The sequence below is a fragment of the Calypte anna genome, chromosome 3, assembly GCF_003957555.1.
Source record: "Calypte anna isolate BGI_N300 chromosome 3, bCalAnn1_v1.p, whole genome shotgun sequence".
NCBI classification, from domain to species: Eukaryota; Metazoa; Chordata; class Aves; order Apodiformes; family Trochilidae; genus Calypte; species Calypte anna.
The window spans coordinates 78,983,629-79,010,407 of record NC_044246.1 but is presented as its reverse complement, the minus strand read 5'-3'; the positions used below and the strand labels follow the sequence as shown (position 1 = coordinate 79,010,407).

At 38.2% G+C, this 26,779-nt stretch overlaps 1 protein-coding gene across 1 annotated transcript; it reads left to right on the top strand.

Annotated features, from left to right (window-relative positions):
* The first annotated feature begins 7,051 nt into the window (after nt 1-7,051).
* Nucleotides 7,052-26,063, top strand: LCA5 (lebercilin LCA5). Its single transcript, XM_030447698.1, has 9 exons — nt 7,052-7,122; nt 10,408-10,508; nt 12,868-13,252; nt 15,698-16,227; nt 17,697-17,834; nt 19,237-19,333; nt 20,453-20,598; nt 22,284-22,422; nt 24,213-26,063. Exons 3-9 carry the CDS (start codon nt 13,054-13,056, stop codon nt 25,016-25,018), a joined length of 2,055 nt encoding a protein of 684 aa, XP_030303558.1. The 5' UTR covers nt 7,052-7,122; nt 10,408-10,508; nt 12,868-13,053; the 3' UTR covers nt 25,019-26,063.
* Nucleotides 26,064-26,779: the final 716 nt, after the last annotated feature.

Genomic DNA, 26,779 nt, shown 5'->3' with positions numbered 1-26,779 from the left:
TTACTGTCCTTATTAGTGGTTGCCGAAGTTCCCAAGGCACAAGTTCTGCTCAAAGGTATCTCAGCCTCTGCAGTCACGAGCAGTTTGGAACATATCTCATGGATAACTTCAGTCTGCCCACACTTGCTTAGCAACCATAACTTGGGAGGAACATCCAGAAATCTGAGGACCTAAGTTTCAACTTCCCCCTCTAACTGAGTGGGCACAAATCCCTTTTTCCTGCTTGCCCCAAGTCTTTGATACATAAGACTCTGGGCTGAGATGTTGGCCCCTTACTGGAAGTGTTCCATTTTTGCATTAAAAACAAGATAAAATAAAATTTTGATGATACAGTGGGGTGTCTAAAAGCAGTGTGAGTTGCCTAAGCCTCTGTCTGAGTCTAGCACTGATGTGTTTACATTTTCAATGAAGGTTTTTTTAATGGGGATTATTTTTCTTTGTCCCCATACAATGTTTGTGTTACTGGGACAATAAAAATGTTTTCAGAGCATTCGCATTCAACACTGAGGCCAGATTTATTTTGATATAGCATCCACTCTCTTTACTGGTTTCAAAGATACATTTGACCTTATTTCTATACAACATAATTTATATCACTAAAGTCTACAGAGACAGAACAAAAGTAATTTGCTATCCTAGCAATAGAAATTAATTTAAAAGCCAAAAGAGATGGATGTTCAGAAAGAACACACATTGCTTTTGATTAGAGAATACGTCAAAATTATTTGGTCACTGCACTTTTTTTTTTCTTAAAGACTAATATGCAATTGTCAATATGAAATTGTAGATTATTCCAAAGCACCAGAAGCAAGTCAACATATACCATATTTGTCCTTCAAAAACCAGTTTTCTGGAAAAAAACATTTCTAAAACCTACCAACAACAAATGCAGAATTTAACATAATGCTGCCTCAACAATCTCACTGAAATTTTCCTGCTAGTAGCATGTCTTCTGGAGAAAGATCTCCTTCACTGAAATACCTTTTTCTCATCAAACATTAAGTACTTGTTTCCATAGCATTTTCTTTGCCTTCCCAGGTGCTATTGGCCTTTTTTTTATTCTATTTAAATTGCTTATAAAATACTTTTTGCTAGCCCATAAGCAGTAATTACCTTGTTTTATTTTGGGACCTTGCTAAAACACATCTATACCCACAACAGGAGCAGTTGCAGTTATAAATTTATATTGTAGTAATGGAGCATCTCGTTTTATTATGTGGAAGTGTTAATTCATCACATTTTAAATTATATTCCCCTGATTAACCAGTAACCACTTTTGTTATTCACCTACTATTTCTCCACAAGGCAGTTGTGAGCTCAAAATCCAAGCAGGTGGAAGAAATGAAGAATTTTTTTTAAACTGTAAAATCTCTGAAATCAGCTAGTGGTGTGAAGTATACATAGATGTTTTCTTTCATTGCACTGTGTTTTCCCTTTAATATTTCAATATTTTACAGCCTTGGAAAACTGTATTGTTAAAAACAATTCCCTGTGAACAATGCCCAAAAAGCTTCTTTTATACATCTTTTTTATACATTTAGAGGGTGATCAGGCATGGACTGCCCAGGGAAGTGGCAGAGTCACTGTCCCTGCAGGTGTTTAAAGAAAGGCTGGATGTGGCACTTGGTGCCGTGGTCCAGCTGATGTGGTGGTGTTAGGTCATAGGCTGGGCTTGATGATCTCAGAGGATTTTTCCAACCTCAGTAATTCTGTGATTTTCAAGTTCATCTGAGTAAATGGAAGCCCATTCTTCATTGTCTGTCAGAGGGACAAAAGGGGTTTCAGTAATGCCACAGGAACTCCAACACCACTGCAGTCAGAAAATCCCACTGAGGGGGTTGCAGTTAGCCATAGTATGAGAAGTGATACCAGTAGACATTCTTTCAAAGAAATGCAGCAGTAAATTGTGAAAGTTGAGTAGTCACTTTTCACCAGATGACTCACAAGCACCTGAGGAAAGAAATAAAGAAAATATTTCTGGTAACATTAGAGTTCAGGCCATGGAAGACAACCTTTGAAAGTGATTTTGGGCTTCTAATTTCTCAAGGTAGGTAAGCACGCAATAAGAAAAGCAGCTAGTTTCCAACAAACCCACAGCATATTTTGACAAATTCATTAAAAAGTACAAGGATACCATAAATATTTAAAGCATTTAAACAGACTATAATATTTTTTATTTGTGTTAGACTACATAGGAGTGCAGATAACAGAAAGCAAAGGAAAGTACATACTGATACACAATATATCTTGTATGCAGGGACAATATTTATCTTTGAACCTAAGTTCAACCTTCAGCTAGGCCCTAACTATGTCCTTACTCATGCTCAAATACAGAGATCTCAATCATATTTCTGTCCAGTTTTATAGCAGTGGAGAAAGGAAGCAAACACCTACCTTGCTACTGGGAACAACAGCGTGAACAGGCACTTGTAGCTACCCAGATCTGCAGTACTGCCTTGAGCCAAAATCCCTTCGGTATCAATTCCTGGATTTTGACCAAAGCATTTCTCCAAGTACAGGTACAAGTTACTACCTCTGCTGTGTAAGCAGAGAGATGTGTATAAATGTTTATGCATCAGTTTCCATGTGCAAGGCAGTATCATGCAGCCTGTCCTGAGGCATCAGAAAATGTGAAAGCTGAAAGAGCCCAAAGGGTTCTTTGCTATATCACACTCAGTCTGATCTTTTGCAGAAATTGAGTGTCAAAGTCTGAACTCACAGCCTAATTTCACATCAGGGTGTATTCCTGGTTAGAGCAAGCAGCATATCAGTCTGGCTGCCTCATTTAAATTATCCTGTGTTTCTTCACCGAATTATGGCATTCAAAGTAATAACATGAAGCTTTTCCCCTTCCATGTTTGAGCCCCATCTTTGTCCTGGCAATTCAGGGAATCTGTTTTATCCATCACATTAGACACAGTCACTGTAACAAGTTTCTGCCCCATATGCCACAGCCGTTGCTACGGCGCAGTGGAAATCAATAGCATTTTTTCTGTGCATCAGGGATTTCTGTGACTTTTTTTTCTGTGCATCAGATATTTATGTATAGCAATTAAATGAGCAAGGGTTCCACTCATCTGAATAAGTCCAAGGACTTTATTTGTACCTCTGGGAATATCAAATTGTGTGACACTATGACCTGATCTAGTTTTTAAAGGTTTTCACCCTCCTCTCTGGAGCAGCCCTCCCCTCAGTTCAGCTCTGAAGCTGGTGCCCTTCCTTTCAAGCCTTCTACTTCCCCCTTCTACTTCACTTCTTGAATGAAATATTCTGTTTTGGTGACCTTCCTGTCCAAGCAAGCAGTTAAGACATCAGGCTCACTTTGCAGAGACAGAAGAAAACTGCAGAACATTATTTTATGCTCAGGTGATTCATATTTTTTCCCTGTCCAAGGGAATCTGAAATACCACTTCGTTTATCCGCACTGCATCACCTGTTGTGGTAGAGGACAGTACCTCAAGTACATTATCTGCAGGTTTTAGATTAACAAACCTCCATCAATTAATCCCTATGCTGACATTGTACAGTATCTGAAATCATTTCAGTTCTGTGGCTGATTCTGGTATGTCAGCATTTTTCTGGATGGAGCAGTTGCTGGAGAACCTGGTGAGATGTCATTTGTTCTAAACAAGAGGCCTGTATGCAGTATAATTAATTACCTGTATTAAATATACACACTGCCCAAATTCAATACCTGTATTATCTATATTCAATAACTAATGATTAGTTGGTTGCTAACAGAGCCCCAGATGGTTCATCATGACAATTAGTCTATAAATTATCAACACATAAGTAGTCTCTTCCACCTTTTTTAATGCTTTCTCTTGGCTTTTTCTTTTAATTGCTTTTTTCTGCTTATAATTTTCCTAGCTACAGTGGGCATGGAGATGGATTATTAATCGCTCTCATCCTATTTACAGCAGCAACAGCATTTCAGATTCTGGCCTGGACTGCTGCCAAATACAAGCAATACATTTCCTCCAGTTGCAAGCAATAAAATTATTCCATCTTTGTTATTCCGCACTTCTTTTTGAAGGACATCAATGACTCTGCCAGCAATGCTGTGATGAATTATATGCTTTAGCTCTTTAGCACAAGGTTGAGCTATACAAAGCCAGAGGAGGATGAATTTAAAAAATTATCCATGAGACTTTATTGTTTTTTCAAACCAATTTCATAGTAGTAATGCAAACACAGCAAAAACATTAAGTGCAATTAGGGAGACAATCAAAATTATCAAATTCACAGGCACGTTGTTCTCTTTTTTTTTTTTTTTTTTTTTTTTTTTTATGCTTCAGGCCTGTTTTGGGGGATTTTAGGATCAAAAAAAAAAAAGCCCTGTTGAGTTTGGGAGACCCCATGCCAGGTTTGTGCATCCCAGGTGCTTTCCTGCTTTTGAAACACCCCCCCCCTCTCCTCTTCTTTCACAGGAGTTTATGCCAACATGTTCATTATTGCATCCCAGCCTATTCATTAAATTACATTTTCAAGAAACTTAATTAAGCATATTTAGAGTTCTTGTGCACAATGACTGTCATTTTTGAGAATCTCTCAATTATGACTTTCATAATAATGAATGATTTTTTTTTTTTTTCCATTTAAATTGATACAATTTTCCCTCCAAACCTTTATATTCTGGTGGAATGGAAATCTTTCAACTTGAAGTGAATTAAGACTTCATTTTCTCACATATTTCCATACACTTTATTGTGAAGATGACATTTTGTGCCTGAAAACATTACCTTGGTTTACAAAACTGGTTCCTTGCTCTGTTTCCTCCATTTTAAAAGTTTTCATGTCAATGAATACTAATTTTTAACATTCCAAACTGCAGAGAGATGCTTCTGTCAAGTGCAAATCTCTTTCCCTTTACTCAATGTCCCATTTATGCCTTCCTGTGTAGGCAGGTTATAACTTTTGTATGAAATGTTCTGCCTTATTCTACTCCACCCAAATTCCTAAGTCGCTTTGATCACTGTACTATGATAACACATCCCATCAGTAAGTAAAGTCAGGCAAGCAAGATCTGATATTTGTTTCTTTTTCCCTTCCTCTCCCCAGAAAGAAGTTTGCTTAACTACATTACTAAAGGTTAGCATTAGGAAAAAAATAAAACAAAAACAAACAAACAAACAAAACATACAAAAAGCTTACCACAAAACCAATAACCTGGAGTGATAAAAGCTGAGTTTTAGAAAGCCTCTTATTGCTCTGTGGAATAAACCACAACAGCCTTGTTAATCTGGGCCTGCACTTTAATCAAGCTTACTTTGCTAGCTTTGCACAGTACTTTTATCCTTCTGTCAGTATAATCCATTTTGCTTTAAGTTCTGGGGTATTCTGTTTGATACCATTCCTTTTTTATTTCTTTCCTCCTGGTTTAGGGGAGTTTTGCTTTTACATTACATAACACAGAGACACTGCAGATGCAGGTATAGAAATGCACATACCTTGTCATATATTGGTTATTCATCTCACTTCCCATCCTACTTAAATATTAAAGCAAAGAGTATTTTTACCATTTTGCTCCCATCTCTGATCAGCCATTACTCCCAGACATCTCAGTGCTGGTGAGGCCACACCTCAAGTACTGTGTCCAGTCCTGGGCCCCTCAGTTCAGGAAGGATATCGAGGTCCTGGAGTGGGTCCAAAGGAGGGCAACCAGGCTGGTGAAGGGACTCGAGCTCAGGGGAGACCTCATCACTCTCTACAACTCCCTGAAAGGAGGGTGTAGCCAGGGGGGGTTGGTCTCTTCTCAAGTTGTGCCTGGGGAGGTTTAGGTTGGATATTAGAAAGAATTTCTTTACAGAGAGGGTGATCAGGCATTGGAATGGGCTGCCCAGGGAAGTAGTGGATTCTCCGTCCCTGGAGATATTTAAAAAGAGACTGGATGTGGCACTCAGTGCCATAGTCTAGCAACCACAATGGTGGTTCAAGGGTTGGACTTGATGATCTCTGAGGTCCCTTCCAACCCAGCCAATTCTATGATTCTATGAATGTCCAACATAAGAAGGACATGGAGCAGTTTGCACTAGCCCAAAGGATGAACATGAAGATGAGCAGAGGGTTGGAGCACCTTTCCTGTGAATACAGGCTGGGGGAGTTGGGATTGTTCAGCCTGGAAACAAGAAAGCTCTGGAGAGACCTCATGGTTGCCTCCCAATACCTGGTGGGGCTTACAGGAAAGCTGGGGAGGGATTTTTTTGCAAGCGTGTGTAGCGTGAGCATGTTAAAAATTAACATTTCTATGCTGAAAGAGGGCAGATTTAGATTGGACACGAGGAAGAAATATTTTCTTGTGAGCATGATGAGACACTGGAAGAGGTTGCACAGGAAAGTTCCCTGCCTGGGAATGTTCCAGGCCAGGTTGGACGGGGCTTGCAGAAACCTGGTCTGGTGGGAGGTGTCCCTGCCCATGCAGGGGGGGTGGTACGGGATTATCTTTATGTTCCTTCCAGCCAACCCAAACCATTATGTCCTTCTATGCCATGACCCAGAACTTTATTTTGTAACCCCAGATGATGGCAAAAGCCCAAATCCTTGAGTACACGGCTGGCAGGGGTGGGTAGGTCGGCTCATTCCCAGGCGATGGGCGCTACCGGAGTGGCTGCCTGCTGCCTCCCCCCCTCCCTGACCTTGCACTTCACACCTCCTTCGCCTACACACTCCCCGCCTCCCTGCAACACCAAGATAGCGTCAGGGCATCAGGACACTGCTGACCTGGGGGAGCCCCCCCCCCCCCCCCGGGCTCCCCATGGGCATGCCGCCGGGTGGGGTCACTCCATGCCAGGCCCTGCCCGCCCTCTGCCCGCAGCCCCGGAACCGCGCCGGCCTCTGAGCCCTCTCTCACTCCTGCAGAGCCTCAACCAATCAGCAGGCACGTTGTGGCCCTTCACCAATGAGAAGAGCGCTTGTCTCCGGCGGCAGCCAATCCATCGCCGGAATCTGCCCAGGGCCCTGAAGCTGACAAGGCGCGCAGCCAATGGCTGACGAGGAGAGCCCGCCCACTGCCCGCCGTGTTCCGCTCCGTTGCTGGGGCAGCCGTTGCCAACAGCCCCCGCGCCACGGCGGCCCCTTTAAGCGTAGCGTGGCAACGGCGGCGCGTCCAACGCGGGCGGGCAGGTACCGGCGGGACCGGGCCGGGCCGGACCGAGGCTTGATGTGGCGACGGGTGGGGTATCCTAGGGCGGAGGAGGGGGTGTTGTTCCTGGGGGCTGAGGAGGTTGAGAGCGGGCCCGGGCCTAGGCCTAGGCAGTGTAGGCTGAGGAGGGCCGGTGAGGGGACGGCGGGGGGGGGGGGGGGGTGCGGGTGGGCGGGCGGTGTGTATGTGATTGGATCCGCAGCTGCGGAACTTACTCCCGACGGGCCGTATGGGCCGGGCTGAGCGCCTCGGTCCCGGGGCAGGCAGCTGGGACGGCCCGTGGGTTCCCGGGGTTCCCCCGTGGCGAAGTTTGGGAGCATAGGAGAGGCTTCGTCCGAACCGGCACCGGAGGCAATAGGCCTTCCGAAAACGGGTGTACGGCAGGCTGCGAGTGTTCAGTCCCTTTCCTCACGGGTCATTTATTTGAGGGTTAAAGGAGCGCACTTAAAATGTAGTCTCGAGTGTAGTCATTAGTTGTTTGGAAAAAAAAGTGTTAATTAAAAGTAATATTCGGAATGTTCTTTACAAACTCCCCTCCGGTGAAGGTAAGTTTCTTGCTTGTCCTTAGGGAAGTGGAGAGCCTTGCAGGAATGGTTAAATTGAGCTAGGTAAGTGTACACACACTGGAGATGTGGATGGAATATATGAACGACAGCATGGGTCTCTTCCATAGAGGATTTAGAAACATAATCTCTTTTCCTGGTTGTAGAAATGTCCTGCATCTTACCCCTTTGGACTACTCATTACTTATCTCTGACTGGAGACCTATAGCAGTTACTCATTTTGAGAGCTGCTGCTGAAAGTAACACGAAGTATTTCTGTCAAAGTGTCAGGTGAATTAATCAGTGTTTTTTAAAACCATATTGCATTTTAATTCACCAAAAGCTGGTAAACCTAGAACAGATGCAACCTAGGATTTAAGTCAGCAGCTGAAATCTTCCCTAATAAAATATTTGCTCCTCACCTCATCAATGACTATGTTTTTCTGTGATACAAGCAATATTTTTTTCTCCTCTCTTTTCTGGAAAAACTGCAGTGTTGGGATGTGAAACAGAACAGGTAGAGGAAGACAAGGGAGGCCAATTTATTTTGAAGTTGCTCTTTGCTCTCGAATTCAGCATTACAATAATTTGGATTGATGCTTTATTACTCGTTCAGAGCTGTCTCTTTCTTGTGCTGCTGCTGCTGCCTCAGAACGGGTGGAGAAGCTGAGGGGACCATTAGAGGTCAGCATTTGGACTCAGGAAGTGTCATGGTGACCAGTAAACAGCATTTAGCTTCTCCTCTTAGGAAGGTGCTAGGATTGAAAAGAACTTTGAAAGTTCTGCATTACAGAACTGAGCTCTGAATGTACAGTGAGAGAAGAGTTACTAAGTAGTTTTCCTTTCTCTCTATTGCTTAATACATGTAATCCAGTAGTTTAAGTTCTGTCTCTGTGATTTTCCTAGGAGTGAAAGGGAGACAATATTCTGTCACCACTGCAGTTCTTTTGGTTTTTCTGTTTTCTTTGTCATGTCCTTTGCAGTGACCTGGAGCTTTATCGGCATTTTGTAATAACAAGAATGTTTTCAGTACAAAATTTGTAAATAATAGCAATAGTTGAAGTTGTTGAAAACTATGAAATTCTCCTTCCTGGTATGAAACAAGACTTGTTTCTAAAGTTTGTCAAAGCCCCAGATTTACTTCAGCTTATATATACTGATATTATCTTGATGCATTAGGCTTCCAAAAGCGTGTGTGGAGCTTCTGGAGAGAGCAGGTTGGGGTTTTGGTGGTGGTGGTAGAAGTTTAGTAAACCCACTGCTAACTCAGTGTTTCATTCCTCAAAAAATAGATATCCCTGTGGATCATACTCACATGGTTTGAACTTATTTTATATTCAACTCAAACTTCTTGGTAACAATTGAAAAGTCAGTGAATCAAAGCATTTCTTAATTAGACAGTCCTTAGGCTAACTGAAATAAAACTCAAATATCCCAGTGATTAATTAGTTCTTAAGATTAACCATGTGTTCTTTATGTTAATCACATTACATGATAAACTGTTGAAAGAATGAATTTGGCAAGACTTGACAGACTAAGGTTTCTTGCTTCATATGGGAAGTATGACAATATTACCTATTTATAAACCTGAGAACCACTTGAAGATTCAGAAAATGCTTTTGGTGGTTTGTCAAGGGAGCTTTTGTTGGCTCACCTTTTCCAATTTGTTTTCAACCCAGTGCTTTTCCAAATACTTCAAGAACCCACCAAAAATTACTCTTATTTTATGTTGCTATATGTCAGAATGATACTTGGTAAAATATTCTCAATAGTGGTGAATATCCAGTATGGAAATGATGGACAGTTCTAATCCTCCAGTTCTTACAATTTGGCTGCTTTAAATACACTGAGTTATGAAAAGCATTCTTCAGAAAGATTATTCAGTGAACATTGTGGGACTATAAAATAACTGATCAGCTTTAAGTTAGTGTTATTTTATATACATAATTAGACATCTTGGTGATTGAACTGTAGGCCTTTCTGTTTGCCATGAATGGAGTCCCATTTGTTTTCATTCGTATTTGTTTCCTTTTCAAGAAAATACCTGTGCATGATGATTTCTTTTTATCCTGTGTCCTGAAGGCAGACAAAATTTGGGTGTGTGTTTGCAATATCTACACTGTTGAAGATACTTGCCCAATAGAGTAATCCCTGTCTCCCCACAGCATTAACTTCAGATCTCTAGTTGTGGAAACACTTGTTTCCACTCCAGCAATCCAGGATTCTTCTGGATGCCACATGTGCCCCCACGTCCCTGGGTCAGGCTTGCATCCAAGTAACAGAGGGGGTGGCTTGAATTCACACCAGTTTGTTTTATTCAGCATTTTGTTATGCTGAAAACAGGGAACACATCTCAGATGCAGAGCCAACAACTGGTTATTAGTCTAATCAAAATCTTAACAGTCTAATCAAAGATATTTTATTAGTCCAGATACTATCACAGTTCAAGTTTTTTGGTGTTTTTTGTTTGGTATTTGTTTTGTTATTTTTGTTTGTTTATGGTGGTTTGTGGGGTTTTTCAGTCAGGGTGACTAATAATACGAGGTTTGCGTTACAGCCCTCCAGGGCACTATTTTTCTATTTGATATTATTTTAGTAATTTCATATTAATATATTAGTCAGTATTTTATCTTTTATCTTTTTATCTTGAGGTTCTATCCTGTGGAAACAGAACTGATGCGGTCTTGTCTGTGCACCCAAAATTCTTCCTGTGTTTTGGTTTAGGCTTGGTTTGCTCTTCAAGGAGTGAAATAGCACATTCTCTGCAGATGTTTGTAAGGCCAGGACTTAGGAATGGAGCTATCTGGGAGTAAGGATGCAGCCTGGTATGTTCTAATATTCCTACATCTTCTTTGTTTTGCACTCATGAAAGTATCTGATGCACTTATTTATGCTTAAAGACAAACAAGGCAGTACAGTTATGATTACATGTAGACTTTTGAAATAACTTGAATAGCTGCATTATTTTAGAAGAAAAAAGAACAGTCATTACTTGTTTGAATGTTCACAGTAACTGATACCTTCCAAAATGTGTTTAGCAATCTCTAGGACAAGTGATCTCAAGCATAGCTTGTTTTCTTTCTGGGTCTTACAGTGCAATTTTAGTTTTCATCAGAATCCTCTTTGATGTTAGTTTTGGGCATGTAATGTATTTGACCACTTTGAAAATATTTGTGTGCTTACGAAACTTAGTTTGGAAAGGTAACTCTGTAAAGTAAAGAAGAACACACTCTTCCAAGTAATTCAGTGTTAACTTCCCAGCAGCTTTCCTGTTTAGAAAACTGTTGGGATACTTATTCCTCTAATTCCTTGTAGATAGATTATGAGGGCAAATGGATTCTGGTCACTGGAGACAGAGTGGTGACATGGTGCTTAATTCCTTGGGCAAGGAAGCTTGAAATTGTGATGAAACCTGTCATGGCAGTTGACACTTATCTTTTCCTTGGCTATGTAATTGTGCATATACAGACAGTGAAATGGAAAGTTGAGAAGCATGCTAAGTTTATTTTATTGGGAAATAATATAGTGAAAAATTTATAGCTCATTTATCGGTATGTTGTGTGCCTTAAAGTATAGAAGAGTTCTGACTGAAAGCTGCTCAATTTTTTGTGTAGTTTGCTTTACCAGTTAGAGGTAGGCTAAGAGTTTATGTTGTTCAGCAGGCAGAACTGAAGGGCTCTGATGCAAATCCTATTTTTTCACCTATTAGAGGCTTTATGTCCTGAAGTTGGATAGAAGGGAGATAGATGGTGAAACAAGCTTGAGAGTTGTAAAGAATGGTGAGAGAGACAGATGACATGGGAGACTAATCATAGTCAGGAAAATGACTAAACTGATGAGAAAATTCTTTTGACTGAGATGGTGAGGAGATTTGATAATATATTTGCTCCATTAGATTCTCAGGAAGTGTCCCAAAAATGCAAAATAAAGTGATTTTACCTTAGGATTAGGGGAATTTTCATTTTACATCAGAAGACAGGCTGCAGAAGCAGCCTTTCTCACTTTATACCTGCTGCAGATGTAATGCTTGCCACACACCAGCACTGTAATCTCTTTCATCAGATATAAAAAGCCCAAAATGCTATATTTGCATTTTCCCATAACAGATGTGACACAACTGTGTGTGCTTCTGCCAGCTCTTCAAGGCATGAAACACCAGGTGTTGTAGGGTATGAGAGTACTTTCCAGGGCAAAGACTGATATGTGGGTACAGTCTCTTTGGTGGTGAGGGACAGAATGTCCTCCAGACTAAAGGGAAGACTGATTTACAAGCTCATTATTTAACAGCATTGGTGTGTCAGAAGTTGAGATACAAAAGATGTAGTAAAATTCCATAAATATCTCAATTCTAGTCATGCAAATAAGTTGTTAATTTATTTGGTTAAAATGTTTTAAAATATGTTTAAATTATTTTCCTGAACAGTGTCAGGCTTTCACTTGTCAGCTATTCTCATCCAAAGGCTTCCTTTCCCCTCTCTCTATCAGAGAATCACACAGAATTATTGAGGCTGGAAAGACCTCTGAGATCATCAAGCCCAGCCTATGACCTGACCCCACCACATCAGCTGGACCATGGCACAAAGTGCCACATCCAGCCTTTCCTTTAAAACCTCCAGGGATGGTGACTCCACCAGTTCCCTGGGCAGCCCATTACAATGTCTGATCACCTTTTCCATGAGGAAGTGCTTTCTGATATCCAACCTAAACATCCCCTGGCACAGCTCCAGGCCATGCCCTCTCATCCTGTCACCAGTTGCTAGGGAGAAGAGCCCGATCCCCACCTGACCACAACCTCCCTTCAGTTGCAGAGGGTGATTGGGTCCCTCCTGAGTCTCCTCCTGGCTAAACAACCTCAGCTTGCTCAGCCTCTTCCTCATAAGATGTACCCTCTAGTCCCTTCACCAGCCTTGTTCTGAGAGTAATTTCTTATTCTAGATTTAGCTGTATGAATTTTCTGATTTCAATTTTGGGGATGAAGTGCCTCAAACTACTGAGTGTAATACTAGTAGCATTCCTACAGTGATGTCTGTCACATTCAATATAAATAACAAGGCTAATGCAGCACAGCATGTGGCATAAGGTTATAGGAATCCTGAATAATTTTACAGTTTGTTTTTTTTTTCACCTTTCTCTCTTAACTAAAGAACCAAAGCATTCTCACTTTTTTTGTCTAAATTGTTACAGAAAAAAATGCATTCTGAATGATAACTACTGCTAACTGAACAGAACTGCAAAGTTCTCATGCTTTGGAGATGAAGATGATAAATCCAAGGAAATAATCCAGCTGCTACCATTGTGACAACTGAAAGGTCCTTTGTGTCAAAATGAACAGTTTTTGAGAAAAATCTGGAAAGCAGTTAAATCTGAAAAATGGGAGAAAGAGTGAGGAGCCCAGATTCTGAACACGACAGAAAATCAGATGGGGATAAAAATAGTGACTCCTACTATTCAGATGAAGATAATGCATCTCATTCATCTGGCCAGTCACCAACACTAAGCTATCCATCTACAAGCCAAGAAAAAAGAGATCACAGAACACAAACTTTAAACAGCCTTGCGCACTACCAAGGTAGGTAGGTAGCAGAATTTTCTGCTTTGTACCTGCTCTAAAGGGTTAATTATCTTTGAAAGCTGAATTAAAAGTGAGAAACTACCTTTATGAGAATGTACAAATAAGAATCATGTGAATTATGCTACAGATGGCAAGTAGACTGTTACTGAAATTATTCTGTTCCAGTATTGGAAGGATTTTTGGTGATTTTTAGATGTATTAATATTTTTCTCAACAAGTGAACATGACTTTTGTACTAGCTTTTTATTGAATCATGCTGATGCTCTCTCTGACTCAAGGTCAGGGATTCAAGGCAACTCTTTACTATGCAGTCAGTAAAAGGACAATTGTTAAAATTTCTCTGACAAAATGTCCCTAGTTCTCTGCCTTGTGGGTATGTCTAGCTGACTAAGCTTTACAGTGTAATACTGGGGACTTTCAAAAAAATAAATAAAGGAAAAACCATTCGTGCAAAAGAGAGAAAAAATGTGGTGAAAATTTGGTGCATGTGGAAATCCAAATGAAAGCTCTTCATGGGCTTTCCTTGAGGGTAAAATATTTCTGTTTTGAGGTGAAATATCTCCACTTTGAGCTCCCTGACACATACCTCACCTGTACCAGCTATTGGTTATGATTCTGGGGAGGTGAACATTCCTGCAGGAAGAGAATGGTTATACAGGTTACACTGGGCTGTGGTAGGGATATGAACCCTGTGTTTTAACAGCCCCCACAGTTTTAACAGCCTGTTGTCAATAATTGCATAGGTTTTATGGTGAACTCAGAGCATGTCCTGCCTTGCTTGAGGAAGTGCTATTACTTAATTCTGAAGTTCTTGATACTGTGTGAATCATTTGGTCAACGCTAAGATCTGGAGTGTGCTGGAAGATCTAACCATAAATGCTGAAGTTGCTCAGGGAGCCTGTCTCTTCAGATCCCTGGCAGTGTTGGTGTCCTGGTGTTGAGCTTCTTTGTGTTCAGGTGGGGCACAATCTCCACAGCAGTCATGGGTTAACTTTCTGAGAAAAAAAAAACAAACTGCAGTTCCTCTATGCCATTTAATTTGGAGGGGGCAAATGTATGACTAGTTATTTGTTTACCCAGTCAGAATTTAGCTTAATTATTATATGAAGGTATTGTGAATATTATGTTGTTCTTGAGTCACTGTTCCCCAATTAAACTATATGGTCAAGAGTTCTGACTTGGTATTGGAATTTTCTGTCCTGCCCTACATGCGCAGAAGTTCTTGAAGGGGCTGGGTGTCTAGGGTTAATGGGAATTCCCTTATGTGGTGATCTAAGTGACATCATTCCTGCAGTGCATGTAATAGATAATATTTTCACACTTTAATGTGACAGAGGTGTTCTTTGTAAAGGAAAAAAATGCATTCTTTCGTTTGCCCAAGCTGCAGGGAATATGATCATCAAGCAGAAGATGAATATTTGTGCAAAAAATTTAGAGGAAATTACAAGAAATTCTTTTAAAAATGTTATTTTTGCTGCGAAATATTCTCTGTAGAATAGAAACATGGTGAGCATCAAAGGGGAGGAAGAATTTCCTGTCACACACACTGTCTGTGTAGGTACACAGCACTATTGCTGTATTCCAGATTTCATGCCTGTATTAGAATCTGCTGCTCAGTATGTTTCTTCCTAACACTGATGTGCCTTACTGCATTATGCACTCTATATATTCAGTTGTTTTAAGGTTGTTGTTGTTTTGGGGGTTTTTTTGTGAATTGTATGCTTCAGTCTTTGAGTGTGGCTCCAGAGGCAAATAAAGTCGAAACAAAATGTTTACCTTTTATCTGTGGGGATGATAATATAATAATATCAAATAGAAATTCAAGTGATGCATACTGGTAATCAAATAAGGATACTGTGTGAAAATAACTTGTGATATAAGAATCCATTATTCAGGGGAGAGCTGAATTTTCATGGGATTTATAATTTTGCTTTGGAGGTTTTTTGCACTGAGCCTTTGAAATCTGTTGTTTTGTCTCTAAGCATGGCAGCTGGATTTGAAAATACTACTGCATTTGTCTGAGAGAATTATATCTTGCATAATACATAACTAGCTAATACTCATCTAATTGTTGCCATTTTAAAAGCATTTGATCATATTGTATGCATAAGAGTTCAGTATTTCTAAAACATTTTGATACACATCATAAAATATTAACAAAATAGGACTGTTATTTCTGATACGATTTTCAGATTATTATAATGCTTCTATATTGATGGCTGCAAATATTACCTCTTATAGCACAGCATAAATCTCAGTTCTTTACCTGTCAAAAGGAGCACAGGTCTATCATATATATCTTTTACTGTGCGGTTTTTAAGCTGCAATCTCTGCTAAGTGTTGTAAAATTATTTCAGGCAGACCTTTATTCCAAGCAGGATGTCTGAATAGACAAATGGCATTGTCTTACAGTAAACATGCTTTTTATCTTTCCTCTCTTAGCCACAAAGAAATTGGGTTCCAAATATGCACCAAGTAAAAGAGGGACGCAGTGGGGTGTCCGTTCTCAGAGCCTCACTAGGGATTCTCCTGCAAAAGATATAGATCTGGTTACAAAAAGAGTTCTTTCTGCTAGGCTGCTGAAAATCAATGAGCTCCGAAATGAACTGACTGAACTCCATATCAAACTAGATGAGCTGCAGAAGGAAAACAGGGCACTGAAGAGGCTTCAGCACAGGCAGGAGAAAGCCTTGAATAAGTTTGAAGATACAGAGAATGAAATCTCTCAGCTCCTCGCTCGGCACAACAATGAAATCAGAATATTAAGGGAGAGACTACGAAAATCTCAAGAGAGGGAACGTGCGACTGAGAGACGGCTGAAAGATTCAGAAGATGAACTGTACAGAACAAAAACTGTCTTGCAGAAACTGAAAAAGCTGTCTGCAGATAAGCACCTTGCTGAAAGAGAGGACCTGGCAAAAAAACTAGCCAGTGCAGAAAGCAGGCTAGAGGAGAGTGAAAAGAGAATTAAGGTGAGATGACTTTATTTTTGTAAGAAATTCTGGTACAGATATTTCCTACCATCGTGAGCTTTGTGAATTGTATTTTTCACAGTTGTGGAGCAAATAGAAAATAATTCCTTTTTTTGTTTACACTGCATTAGCATCAAGTAAATTATTTCCAGTGTGGTTATATAGTTGCATAGTTGGTATTTGTGCAGTCAAATTTCTATTTACAAATGAAGAATATATTTTCAGAATATATACTGTGGCCTTGTGTTTTTAAATGATTTTATAACTGGTAATAATATTTCAGAAATGCATGCAGCTATCATATAACTTTATGCAATACAGTTTATCCTCTTGGAGGAGAAGCATTTGTTAAAAAATTTATGGGTATTTAGGAAACTCTATACTAAAATTCTAAAAGGCATCTATATAGAAATTCTTTCTCAATTTTTTGGACTACATTCATGCAGTGTTTGATTGTCCACTATTCAGCTGAGCTCAACAAAATTACAGCATTTTTTCATACCAAAATGACCTTTAGAACATCTTATGGCCATCCACTTCAAAAATTTAATGCAATATATTTTAATTATGTTCAGCAAAAATGTTTACATTTTTGTAAACATGTCTAAACATTCTACATTGTAAACACATTAAAAACTCATTTAAAAATAGGGTTAACACTATTAAACTCTTAGCAGTTGTATGCAGTATTATTTTTAGCAGAAATTATGTTGGTTGTTAAAATGGTGTTAAAGTTTGGTTTCTATATAAGCAATTAAACCTAAATGACATTACAGGCATAATATATCTGGAAATCCAGAGGATTAAGCTGGAAACTAAGCTTCCATAAAATAAGTCCCAAAATCCCAAGATATAAAGTGCTGAGTTACCCAGATTGCTTTACCCTGTAGTGTCACCATCTGGCATCTGTAGTTTTATGATCAGGTATTTCAGCATTTGTAGTACTTGATAATGTTAAAATTAATCATGCTCTAGAAAGTAAGGGATTTTCTACTTTTTCTTCTCTCATCATCACAGGTTCACTTAAAACAGCTATTGTAGAGTAAGGGTATGTAAATGAAATTACAATCCACCAATGTGCTTCTAGTAGAAAAGTCAAAATTATTTCTTGTCTTCTTCCTTCAAATCCTGCACTCTCAGGGAGGTATTATGTTCCATAACCATCAGTTGGAGATTTGTTTTAAGAGATGTTGAGGTCCACTGTGCCGAAAGCCTTGCAGAAAGTTGTGTGTGTTCTCATTATGTCCTCAGATCACCTCTCAATTCTCCAGAAGGATGAGCTGCAGCATCTGCAGGTGCTCTGTCTGCTCCCTCAAAATGAGGATGAAAGGTTTAAATGTATTCAGTGTTAGAGGAATGGTGGTGCTGGTATCTGAATTCAGTATGATGGTTTAATTTTATTTTATTAATTTGACTGTAAAAATACTTCAAAAAGTACTAAAAAAATGCAATTTTATTTTAAATTGAAGGATCTGGAAAAAAATCTCGAATTAAGTGGTAGCAGTTTTCAACGAGAGTTACAATCAAAGAAAAAAAAGATGTATGAGGCTCAAGAAGAAAATAGAGTTCTCCAAGAAGAGCTTCATCAACTAACTCAGAAGCTGAAGGTAAAATGTGAAGCAATGCAAACTGCTAACCATGTTCTGGCATTTTATCATTGGAAGTATCTGTAATCAGGTTTGAATAGTTTACCAGTGACTGCAGTCTCTGATGTGTTCTTCATTATATATGACGTGGGAGTTCTTTTCCTCCTTTAAATTGAGATGTTCTGTGCTCTGACCCTATGGTGTTACAACAGGAATGTTTCTATGTTAATCATTGCTGTTAGCACTAGTTAAGAAAAACAAGACCACGTACATAGCCAAGCATTGCATTAAACCACTACTGGGATATTAGGTTTTGAAGGCTTGATTTTTAAAAATAAATCTGCAGGTGTCTGCACTACTTTAAGTTAAAAATGTACTTTTATTACAGTAGGTAATACTCATTCCACGTATTTGGGATATCCTCATGTGCTTCTAAATTTGTGGAAAGGTTTATTTGTATCCCAGAACCCTGTCACAGCCCAAATTCTAAATTTAAGGACTGGAAATATTATGTTCTACCTAGTCATTCTATCATTAGGGGAAAAAAAGCAAAGACAAAAAAATCCCCAAAACAAAACAAAAAACCCCATACACACATCTGAAAAAAACCCAAAAAAGCAAACCAGAAAAAAAAAAAGAAAAAAAACCCCAAACCACCACAAAAAAACAGAAGAAACAAAAAAGCCCCAAAAATGAAAACAGGACTGGAGCTAAAGTGCTTAGTTTCTAGGAGAATTCTTTAAAACTCCAATATGTATATAAATACATATACTTATATAATGGAGATATACTAATGTATCCCCTTACTACCTATCAAACAAGTAGCATTAGTAATTCAAAACCTTATTTGTTTAGAGAATTTGAAGCTTGATTTTTGTAGTGGGCAGTTTGTTATCTTGGTATTTTTATTATCAGATAATATTTGATAATTCAGTGCTCATTTCTGTATTTTATTCAATAAATATAACAAAAGAAGAATATGTCCCTTGCACTCTGAAGCAGTGGGCCCCTGCTTTGTGCTACTGGCATAGCCTGTGACAGGTAACATTTTTAGCACAGGATGTTAAACTCTGTACAGTACTAAAGATTCTGTTGTGCAATCTGTATACCCACTATAACACTTACATTTATGGGAACATTGGCATTTAGTTTTATTTCACTACAGAGATGCTTTTTTGGGTTTTGTGGTTTTTTGGTTCTTTTGGGTTTTTTTGTTTGTTTTTTTTTTCTTTTGAGGATAGTTCTGTCTCCTTTCTTACAGCATAAAAAAGTTGGAAATAGGATTGTTCTGCTTAAAACATTAGATGCAACTATTGATTACTTTGTTTCTATTTAAAATGTGTACATTTTATTTACAGCTTTGCTGCTGACTAGTAAATAGAATGATAGTAACTCATGCTATACCTACCTCATTCACTTACAGGAAAAAGAAAGAGAACTTGAAGCAAAAAATATATATGCCAATCGTATGTTGAAGCTGTCACCAAGAAAAGACATAGATATTATACAAAGAAAAAGAGGTAATTTAGATAAAGCAATAAAGGCAGAAAAATTAATTGCAACACTTTTACATTACTCTACTACATTGTATCATTCCTGCCTTTCAGTGTTTCACTCTGCCACTTCTAAGAATCGCACACTGTTTGATTCATTTTTCTGTAACTGTATCAGAACCAAAACCCAGAACTTCATCAAACAGTGTTTTTATCTCCTTTAATACCAAATGTTCCTGGGTAGGGGAGGAGGAGGAGATTGTTCAGTAAGTTCTCCAATCGGTTATAGATAAATGTCTACATGACAGTAAATTACAGAGGTTTTGAAAACTATGTAGTGTTGCTACTATGAATATTTTGGTGAAGTTTTTATTTAGTTATTGCTAATTGAAATTTACTATCTTGTCAGGTGAGCTGCACGTTTGGTTTTTTTTCTTCCCCTCAAGAAGTACATATATTCCAGAACATCATCTTCTAAAAGTATTAGTGCGGTGATTTTTTTTCTGGTGTGACAAGGCAGCCTCAAGCCTTGCTACCCACATAAATATGTGTGTGTACTTAGGCTGTTTTCACTGGATCAGTAGAATCTACTTGTCAGAACAAACAAGAATTTATGGGCCTGTTTTAAATACTTAATTCCAGCTTTTCAGTTTGTGTGCTGCTTACTTTCCTATAGATACTGTACTAGTATTCCATTTAAGGTTCAGATATTTTAAAATGTCATTTCATAAAGATATATAAGGATATGTGTTTAAAAGATGAAAACAAGTGAATTTTAATTCTGTGAGTTTGCTTCTCTACATGTACCTTCTGTGGAAAGCAGTAAGATGAGTGAGATATATTGTGGTTTTTTTAAATGACTTTGTAAGTAGCCCTTGGGTGTTTTTTTGTTTTGTTTTGGTTGGTTGGTTAGTTGGGGTTTTTTTTTTTGTGTGTGTGTGTTTTTTTTAAGTAGAAGTTTTGCACTATTTTTTTCAATTAAGCTTGTACAGAGACTGGGAACAGCTATGTGATATTTGTCAATACTTCCCATTGGCTCTGATACAGTTTTCTGTGTTTGCTGCAAATCCTTAAAAATGAGGCATAGGCATATAGTGGGATATTTTCAAGTGAAAACATGATTTGATTTTTTTGTGTTTTCTACAGGCAACAACCAAAATATTAAAAAAGGTGCACATCTCACAAAAGCTGTACAGACCAGTGGGTACTTCTCTCCAATAGAGTTTCTTCCAGAACCAGAACCTGCCTGTGATAACACAGTTAACAAGAAAGAAGGGATTCTTCCTAAAATAGTGAGTGCTATTAAAATTGAGACTTTGTTGAGATAACTCATCTACCATATTGAATGTGTAATGCAGAGCTTATATATTTTTTTAAATGTGTAAATATACAAATACAAATATATAGAAAATAGTTTTATGACATTTTTGTGACAGTCCATTATATTCTGTTGCTTGCAGATAACCATTAGCTCTGTTTGTTTCTTTTTCTGCCACTGTCATTTCTTTGAAGTTCTTAAGACTTCATTTTGGTTTTCTCCCCCTTTTTTTTTTTTTATTTCTAGTACTTATTTGAGCAATCTGTTGTGGCAGGGCTGGCTTCCTTGTCTCTTTTTTTGCTTTGGTCTTAATTGTGGTTCCTGTGACTTTCCAGATTTATTTCACAATGTATAAATCTAACACTTCCTCTAATTGTCATAGTGCTGGTATTTCTTGTCTTTTCCCAGCTTTGTGAATATGGTTAGATATTTTTGGGTTTCCATTTCCCTTTTTATGATAAAATAGTTCCATTACAAGTATTGCTAATACTTCTGTGACCTCAGGCTGAAATCAAGGAGATTTGTAATGTATTACAAATCAAAATGACACAGATTTTGGTAGAAGTTGTACAAATTCTGATTACATAAGACTGGGACAATTTGTCAGCAGTTGTGCTCTGATGGTGGCCTTGGCTGGCTTCCTGATAGGACAGAAGCTTTTTCATGGCTGTTTCATTCATATGTTCTCCCTTCCAAAAGCCTTTCTGTAAGTAGGAATAGAGTGTAACATGTGCCTTCTTCCAGCTTATATTCAGTGTGTGAGTTACAGAACTGCACTGTTGGTACATGGGCAGCTCATGGAATCCAACTGTGTATCATCTTACCAATCTCTCTAGTGTATAGGTGGCTTTTGCTTCATGTAACATAAATTAGATTTGGGTAGCCTGAGCTTTCATCACTTTTCTAAGTCAAGCTTTTAAATACTTGGCCACCATCTCTTTATGAAGTTGTTTTTTTTCCTGTTGTCCTTTGTTTTATAAAATAATACCAATAATCTTGTACATGAAGGGAAAATATTTGAAATTGTTTTAGCCAGCTGTTATATATTCTTTGTTCATTAAGTAGTAACTATTTCTTGTATTTATTGTAGAAGTGTATTTTAATCTAGAAACTTATTTTACTGTCAAATAAGCACAAGCTGCAAAGTTAGCATACACATGTTGTTTACACTGGTTTTCTCTTGGTTGCCACTACTTTTCTGTGTTAGTTATTTTTACTGCTGACACTAATATCTTTAGGTTCTTTCCTTTTAAATGTGTAGGTTCTTTCCTTTTAAATGTGTATGTATACTTGCTGGCCTTCTACTAAAATACTTGAAAAAGACAACTTTGACTTCTAAAGAGAACTACACTAACACAGTGATAATTTTGCTTTATGACATTGGAGCTGCAGCTTTCCTGAAATGTGTAATGCAGAACAGAACTGACTATCTATTCACTTAGTTTAAGGTGCGTGAAACTATGATAGAGGTGGTAAGATTTTGGGGCTAAACTCCTGGGTTGTCAAAGCTGCCTTGGTTTAGACAGTTTGCTCATTTTTATGTTTGGCAGTAAGAATATGATTTCAGAATGACATAGAAATTAATACAATTTTGATTGTTCATTTGTTTTCTTTATTACTTTTTCCCATCAATTTCTGCTTTGTATCAATTTATTTCAGGAAAAAGGAATTCCAGACAAAGAATGGAAAGAGCAAGCAGACCTCCTAAGGCATGACCAAGACAGGGAAAGGGAAGAGAAACTCAAACGTTTTCAGGAAATACAGGCTTTAGAGGAGAGGGTTCAAAAACTGCATGATGGTAAGGATATGGGCAGCTGAAGGCTGGAAAATGCACCACAGAATACTAATCAAGCAAGCCTGCTAGTTTCTTGTGGGAAGAGCAGAATGATTTTGCAGAGATCACTACAGTGGAAAATTATTTTCAGCTACATTATGCAAAGAGAATCGGAAAGAAATACGGGCTATAAAGCAATCTGTATCCTATACTCAGCTGTGATTAAGTATGCAGCAGCAAAAAAATGTTGTCCACTAAAATATACTGAAACCTGAGAGATTTTGCTTTACAAAACAAGGATGACATAGCAGGTAAATGCTGATGTTATCTCTGACTTGCTAGATGTTATTGTAGTAGGCAGCAGAATTTTGCCATTGTGAAACAAGTCTGCTTTCCTTAATATGGCCTCTTTTTTCAGTACATATCTACTTCACTGTTATAATTTGAAATTGTAGTTTCTCTTTTGATTTGTGGCAATCTGAATCATTTGTTATGACTATTTGAAAAATGGCAGCTTTTATCATTACATTTTAATACTGCTTTTTTATTCATTTTGTTTTCATAAGATCTTAATGACTTACATTGATAAGTCTCTTAATATATTAATTCATAAGTCTCTGAAGTCTTTTAGATGGACTGCATCCAGTCATGTTAAAATACTCTTTTTGGTGAGTATAATTCATGAACAGAAACACTCATTCTAGATGACATGGAAGAATTCTCAAGTCTATAGCTGTTTTCAGACATAAATTCTGTGTAAAATCTCTTACCTCCACTGACATCAGTGCACAGCTTACACAACACAAGGATCTGCTCTTGTGTCTCTAAGTAAGATGATTCTGTTTTCCTTTCCCATCTAATAATCTAAGCTGCTATTTTCCCCACCTTTTGTTCAGAAAGGTAGCTCCTTACTTCAGTTGGTATCATGATGTGCTATTGAAAAAAATAATATATTCATTGGACTGTTGCAGTAAGCTTGATCTGAAGCACAACAGATAACATGGAACTTTGTGAAAAAAAGACAGAAATTTGAATGAAGTGTTTGAAAATGAATGGCAGTATGTTGAAGGGCCCAAGTGGTTGTATTCAACTTTTGGCCAAACGTGTATTGCCTTGATAGAAAAATACTTTGAAGACAAAGATTTGGGAAGCCTCATTTTTCTTGTACACTAAAGTATTTGCAGGTTCTATTATTGTTTTGCACATTTGGTGTCCCTGTATAGCTGTGCAAACTGACATTTGGTATTTGCACAGACACTCTCTTTGAGTTCATATGATGATGCACAGAACACTTGTGTAAAGGTGTTTTTTTATGTGGCAGATACAGTATATTTCAAATCATTCACAACTTGAAACTGGTAATGAATGTGTAGCCTTTTATGGAAAAAAAACCAAACATCACAAACAAAACCAAAAAGACATATTTGGAACCATCTTGAAGTCAGCAGTACTGACAAATTAAAATAAAGTACTGTCACAACTATTAAAATCAGTGATATTGTATTCCTTTTCACTCAGACCCAGGAAATGGAAAGTCAATTGGCAGAAATTAAACTTCTCTAAAAATTCTAAAATGTGGACAATGTCCTAATGCCTGTGAAAGATCCCAGTGAACTATTATGTCTTAGTAGAGAACCTGGTGTGCATGTAGTTATATGTTTTTAAGAATTTGTTTTTGCAGTAGGAAAACCACATTTTGTGGAGAAGAGCATATTAAAAACTCAATGGCTTTTGCTTGCATTCTTTTCAAAATAATATTTAAAATGTATTCTAAAATTAAAACAGCTTAAATAATGTTTAAACATTTCCTGCAGAGTGGAAAAGGGAAGAACATGAAAAAATGAAAAAAGAAAGCAGCTTTTTATTGGATAAAGAAGAGAAAATAAAGATGGAGACAGAAATCTACAAACCTGAAATCAAGAGAGAAAGCAATGAAACGCTGGAAGAAAGGCAAAAAAGAGAGCTCCTGCTTGCTAAAATGCAAGAAATTGATAGAGAAATTCAAAATGGAACAAACATGAAACCTGCTTCCCAAGCACTAATAGTAAATACAGCAAGAAAATCTGATTTCTTGGAGAAAAAAGAAAAAACTAATAAATTCTTGGATATTCCTGGCAAGGTTAGTAATGGATTTCCTGCAGGTGATAGCCAGGTTGATGCCACAAGAGCACAAGGGCAGAAGCAACATAATCTAAAGACTGTAGAATTAAGTGGTGACTTAACATTTGGTAGTTACATACCTTCCTTTGGGAAAGGAGCAGGGAGGCCAAGTTGGCTTACTGAGAAAAGCATCAATGTAGAAGAAAACATTAAGGAAAATGAAGATTTCAATAGTAAGAAAGAAAAGAAGTCCAGCTTAATGGAACAACTCTTTGGAAGCAGTGCCAGTACCATCTCTCATTCTAGAAATAAAGATACAACACCTTTTGACATAGACTGGGACTCTAGTAGTACTCTTTTTGTTGATAAAAACAGCAAAGTCAAAGTAAAAGAAGACAAAGATCTTTTCAGCGAAGGAAGGAACCTAACCAGACATAGTTTGCAGCACACTACAAGCAAGGCAGGAGTTAAGACCCTTGGTTCTTTAGAAGATGAAATTGAAGAAGTAATCTTACAATGATATTTTTATCTGTTTCATTCATATATAAAACCTGAAAATATTTTGTGTAATATATATTAGATAAAGATTTGAAACATTTCAGATATATTGTAAAGCCTTGTGAAGGAATAATTTACCTAAATAGGTATATGTATAGTGGAAAGATGCACTTTGATAGAACAGCCTAACCTATATGCAGGACATATCTTCTAAAATGTAATATCCAGACACAGACCTTGGAGATCTGGCAGTGATTTCTTTGGCTGAAAGAGAGGGAAGGTGTCCTGAGGGGCTTTGATGAGATAGGTGATGGCTGCCTGCTTCAGTCACGCAGAAAAGATGCATTTGCCCTCACTTGGACTCCAGACCAAGCGTCACTGTTGGCCTGTGGCACCATCTGACTTATGCAGCTGTGGCTCAGGGTCCAAATGGTAGGGATGCCATAGGAATGGAAGGGGTTTGCAGAGGCTGACACTCCCTTGGGCCCACTGCTCACATTCCCTCACACACCCTTCATGCTCACTCTTGCTCTCTTGTTCTCTCTCTCTTCACCCACTTTGTCTTAGTTTGTTTCTCTGACTTTTGCCTTTGATTGCTCTCACCCTCTCTCTTGCCATCACTCTCTAAATTTTTGAGACTTACTGATACGTAATGGTACGTACAGTAAAATTATTCCTCTCACAAGGGAGCAGTATTGTTTATTGCTGAGTGAGTTGGCTAAGAAGGCAGTAAGTTTTTATGTGGCAGCCCTGGCATTCAGAGCAGCTACTAGATGAACATCTCTGGCCAACCAGATTAAGAAGTGTTGGGTTTTTTTACCTGTAGGCTGCTCACAGGCCTCAGATATTTTCTTTCCCAGACATTCAGAGAGCCTCTTCACTCAGTCAGGAGAAGGCATGTGTATCATCAGTGAAATGGATAGAAGAGAGGTGCTTTGCTCAAAGGCTCAGGTAGAAAGAGAATATTCTACACTGCAATCATGTTATCTCAGAAGAAAATCAACAAGAACACAATTAACTCAGGAACAGGTGATCTCGCTTCTGCATAGGTTTTCTGTGAATCTTACTACCAAATGTGTCTAACTTTTCTTATATATTCAGGTTATATTTATAATATAATGCCAGTTTTTTGTAATTTCTGAATTTTCTATGTAAAGTTCCAATCATTACTAAGTAATTTTTTAACAAAATGTTTTTATAAATGAGTAAAGGTTTTGTTTGTAGATCTTTAACACAAAAGTCTGACTTTTTATATCATGTTATTGATTCTGGGGGGAAAGGGGGTGTTGGTAGCAGCATTGCTAGTGATGTTATTCACTTCATGGTGCCATGTACTCAAATTAAAAAGGTTGGCAAAGAAGGATTTAAGAGAGGCATTCTAGAATATGAGATGAAGGTCATTCCTTACTAAAACAGATTTTTAAATGCCTGTCTGATATGGTCCCTGCGAGCCCGATTGAAAACATACTAAAATACAGAGAAGAACTGTCATGATTTCAAGATGCTTTGAGTCAGAATTTCCCTGAACACAATGGCCCTTCTGAAAAGGAAGGCTGGTGTCTGCATCATGCTGTAACTTTGTTTGTTCCCCCATTCAGAAAGAAAATTAGTCACAGATCAGCCCCCAGTGTGTGGGATCATTCTCACTGGGCACCCTGTAGTGAAGAGCAACTCATGTTCACCTGCTTGCTCACAGTCCCAATTACATTGATTATAGTACTACAGAATTGAGCTGGTTCAGTTTGCTTGCAGATGGTCCAAATATCAGGACAGTTTTGTCCAG

Excerpts from the sequence above, each read along its gene's own strand:
- LCA5 (XM_030447698.1), top strand. The coding sequence starts at position 13,054 with ATGGGAGAAAGAGTGAGGAGCCCAGATTCTGAACACGACAGAAAATCA. Across the intron at positions 13,253-15,697 it reads CAGCCTTGCGCACTACCAAG|CCACAAAGAAATTGGGTTCC; the intron begins GTAGGTAGGTAG and ends TTCCTCTCTTAG. Across the intron at positions 20,599-22,283 it reads AAGGGATTCTTCCTAAAATA|GAAAAAGGAATTCCAGACAA; the intron begins GTGAGTGCTATT and ends AATTTATTTCAG.